The 4,238-nt window shown below is 37.5% G+C and overlaps 1 protein-coding gene across 1 annotated transcript; it reads left to right on the forward strand.

Moving 5' to 3' along the window:
- Positions 1-1,948, forward strand: LOC103343990 (transcription factor bHLH14-like). The gene is made up of 2 exons (XM_008247612.3): positions 1-885; positions 1,020-1,948. The coding sequence occupies exons 1-2, from the start codon at positions 144-146 to the stop codon at positions 1,757-1,759; spliced, it is 1,482 nt and encodes a 493-aa protein (XP_008245834.2). The 5' UTR covers positions 1-143; the 3' UTR covers positions 1,760-1,948.
- Positions 1,949-4,238: the final 2,290 nt, after the last annotated feature.

The raw sequence follows: 4,238 nt of genomic DNA on the forward strand, positions 1-4,238 counted from the left end.
TTCACACACAGTCTCACAACACCAAGAGCCTCATTCGCTCAGGTCCGTCTTCTTCCACTGCTTCTCATCTTCCGTGTCTCTTTTGCTACTACTTTTGACTTGCATAAGTTATTTAGCAAACAAAAGAAAACAAAATAGCCTGAATGGAAGAAATTATGTCCTCTTGTTCTCCAAACTTTGGTCAAGAAAACTCAGCCACACTTCAACAACGTCTCCAGTTCATCGTCCAGAACAGGCCTGAATGGTGGGTTTACTCAATCTTCTGGCAAGCCTCTAAGGACAGCAATGGCCAAGTTGCTTTGTCCTGGGCTGGTGGTCATTTCCGAAGCTCCAGGGACTTGGCATCCAAAAGAAGCAACAAATTAGTCCATAATTACCAACCCAAATCCGGGTTCATCAGTACGGAGAGAAAGAAGGTTGTTAACAGAGAAGTTGAAGCTCTTTTCCATGAAGACATGGATTTGGACGGTGGAGATGTCACCGACTCCGAGTGGTTCTACTTTTACACGGTTTCTTTAACCCAGTCGTTTGCTGCATGCCATGGGACTGGGAATATCCTGGGCCGTGCGTTTTGTTCTGGCGGTTTTGTTTGGCTGGCAGGTGACCATGAGCTTCAATTCTATGACTGTGAGAGAGTGAAAGAAGCTCGAATGCATGGAATTCAAACTCTGGTTTGTATTCAAACTTCATGTGGAGTTCTTGAGCTGGCTTCTCTGGATGTGATCAAAGAAGATTGGGGCCTTGTGGAGGTTTCCAAATCTCTTTTTGGATCAGAAAACAGCAGAGTCTCAAAGCCACAGAGCAGTCGTGAGGGCCATGTACTTGTTCCTCTGCTTGAAAGTGGAATGTTTTCGGCTGGACCTCAAAAAGAGTGGACCGCACAAGGTAAGAAATACATACAACAAACATCAACGATGGTGTTTGAATAAAATATATGCACTTTTTCATTATTTTATATCAGGGCATTCACTCAATTTTTCATTACCATCTATATATATGTTTAATTCTTTGACGTGCAGGTGGTACAAAGGAACGTTTTGCTTTGAATATTGGTGGATCATCGTCAGACTCAGGGCCTTCTGACTCAGTCGGAAATTTCACGACGGAGAATGCGGAGAATAACGGTCGATTAAAAAAGAGAGGAAGATCATCCAACCATGGAACTGATAGAGAATCACCAATAAATCATGTTGAGGCAGAGAGACAGCGGAGAGAGAAGCTTAACCATCGATTCTACGCCCTCCGCTCTGTTGTTCCAAATGTGTCGAAAATGGACAAAGCTTCTTTACTTTCTGATGCAGTTGTGTACATCAATAAGCTCAAAGCAAGGGTTGAGGAATTGGAGGCTAAAATCCAACAACAACCCCAGAAACCGAAATTAGGTATTTTGAGTAATCTTGAGCATCATCAATCCAACCAAAGTGCCAGTTCCATAGTCGATCATCATCGTCACCATCATCATCATCAAGCAAGTCCTAGGCCAGCATCAAGTTATACTAATTGTGAAGTTGCTGGGGCAATAGAAGTGGATGTGAAGATTGTGGGCTCAGAAGCTATGATACGAGTTCAGAGTCCGGATCAGAATTACCCATATGCTAGATTGATGAATGCACTAAAAGACCTTGAATTACAAGTTTATCATGCAAGCATATCAAGCGTGAAAGAAATGATGCTTCAAGATGTTGTGGCTAGAGTTCCTCATGGATTCACAAGTGAGGAGGCCATGAGAACCGCTATTATAAAAAGATGGTACAACTAGAAATTCAATAATTAGTTTCCCTATCAAATGAGGATCTCCTTCTTCTTCTTTGGTAGTGATTGTCGTAACTGAAAATTGAAGTTTCTTAGCCAAGTTTGGAGGAGGGAATGTATCTGTGTACGTTAACTGTAGACTTGTTTTCCAAGTTTAATATTTCTAAGCTATGAAGATATGATATTAATTAGCCTACTCACCTGCTATATCTCTCTATTACAAATATGTGAAAAACTATATGTTGTTTCTGCCATTGTGCGGCGGATTTGTATTGTAGGTCTGAGTATCTGTGTTTTCGGTTGCTGGATCGAGGATTTAGTCATTGTTGGGGTTGTGCATGATTCTCTCCATATCAATACAATATATGTTGTGTTTGGTCACTGGAGAAGATGCGTTTTGTTTGCTCATCAATAATATACTATCACTTATTTTCAAATATATATATGTCGGCTTAATTGGAATCCTCTTATATTATAGCACATTTATGTAAAATATGTGTTTAGGAAAAATTATTGTACTTAACTATATGCTATATGGTGAATCTTTTTAGTAAACTATTTTAACATTGTTTCTGTACATGAAATAATGAACTAAAATCCTTTGGGGTTACAAGTAATAAGGGAATGAGAGAAACTGAGTTAGAATTAAGATGGGTCGCATTCTACTCTTCTAATGTGATCAATGAGCTGGTTTGACAACAAGAACTAGTTCTTGATCTTCGTCCAAAAAAAAAAAGAACTAGTTCTTGATTAGAGTGCTCGGTGAAGAGGAAATTGTGTCCTTTGTTTAACTACTATGCGGACCTTTGGATTTCGAAGATGCTAGCTCCATGACAAAGACTAATGAGTTTGGATTGTCTCTATAGCCAGAATTTTAAATGGGTTTGCTAACGGCAGACCTTTCAGTTAATTAAGGTTCGTTTGATAACCATTTAGTTTTTAGTTTTTATTTATTTTAAACTTAAAACTTGTTCGGTAACTAATTCTAATTTTCAAGGAAACATAAAACTAAACAAAAGTTGTTTGGTAACTAATTTCAGTTTTCAATTTTATGTGGAACTTGAAAATAGAATTTTTGGGGTTGAAGTATGAATTTGAGATCATAGATGTATGTTACAAAGAGTTTGTAGTATTTTTCAGTGAACTTTTTGGAATTAGGATGATTTTTTTGGTGAATTTTGGATCTAAAGGTCCCAAGACTTGGCGTGGATTCGTGGCCGAATGCAAGAATCGAGTGGTCAGATCCAAGTCCAGAGGTCCCAAATATTGAGTTCTAGGAACTGGAGTGTATTTCATTTGCGGTGATGTAAAATTAGTGGATGAAAAGGGACAAAAAAAAGAAAGAAAAGGAAAACACTTTCAAGTTGTTTTCCAAACTAAGGGTGATTTTGAAAACTAAAAACGAAATCGGTTACCAAACATAGTTCTAGTTTTATAGATAAATAAAAAAGGAAAAATGAAAAGAAACGGTTATAAAACAACCCTTAAGTTTTTTGTTTTTGTATTTTCATGCAAATGATATTCACTTTAATATAATCTAAATTACGGGGAGGTAAATTCGAACTTGAATGCAAAGTAGGGAGCGCATTCGTTCTAGCCAACTTAACTAAGCCCAGGTATGTCTTCAGTTAATTAAGTTAAGTTGGGGCCGATAAGATAAACTACACTAACTGTTACAAGAGAAAATTAAGAGAAGCAGCATACAAGAATCAAATTTAGAAATGGTTGCCGCTTCTCATCAAGTTCCAAACTTTTGAGGTCGAGGATTGAACATTTTTTTTTAAATATAATACGCAACTTCAATTGCCGAACAAAGCCAAAATACACAGAAACGCATAACTTGTATAACACATCAAAAATTTCCACCCTGCCATAAAAGAAAAAGAAACTGCATGTATATCTTTTTGTATGTTGGATGAAATTCAGAAATATCTAGGGTCGAAATGATTACGTATGATGCTCAGATTCATTGATCATGCATTGATGGAGACTTTGCAAGACACGCATAACACACCGTGACAGCGATCAAAGGATCTAGATGGGTTATAGAAGTATTAGTATACAAAGTACTTGAGATGTGTTGAAAATGGATAAATGAAAAACGTGTCTATTTTGGGTGAAGGCGCATGTGCAAATGATTTGTTGAGCCCAGATTGAATATGTACACCATATTATTGTCTAGGATGTTGAAAAGTTGCATGCTGTTACGTGGGAAACAAACACTTTCCATTAATGGCACGCATGTTGAAATTCAAATTTGGCCTCATGGGCTGCTGCTAGCTCCTCATGTGCATCGCTGTTAACAACAGAACAAGATTGAAAGGGCTCGATTTAGAAATTGCCACTGATTTTTTCTGGGTCAGTATCAAAAGTTTCATTAATAGAAAGGCAATATCAATTACATGATAGTGTTCTCACCACTTCTCGATTAATAGTTAGGTCTGAATTCTACAACGGAGCTCTTAATGAAATTTATTAATGAATGA

This window comes from Prunus mume, linkage group LG7 (assembly GCF_029339155.1).
Source record: "Prunus mume cultivar Tortuosa linkage group LG7, ASM2933915v1, whole genome shotgun sequence".
Classification (NCBI taxonomy): Eukaryota; Viridiplantae; Streptophyta; class Magnoliopsida; order Rosales; family Rosaceae; genus Prunus; species Prunus mume.

Bases quoted from the DNA above. Each gene is read 5' to 3' on its own strand.
- LOC103343990 (XM_008247612.3), top strand. From the start codon at position 144: ATGGAAGAAATTATGTCCTCTTGTTCTCCAAACTTTGGTCAAGAAAAC. The intron at 886-1,019 runs GTAAGAAATACA...TTTGACGTGCAG, and splicing joins AAAAGAGTGGACCGCACAAG to GTGGTACAAAGGAACGTTTT.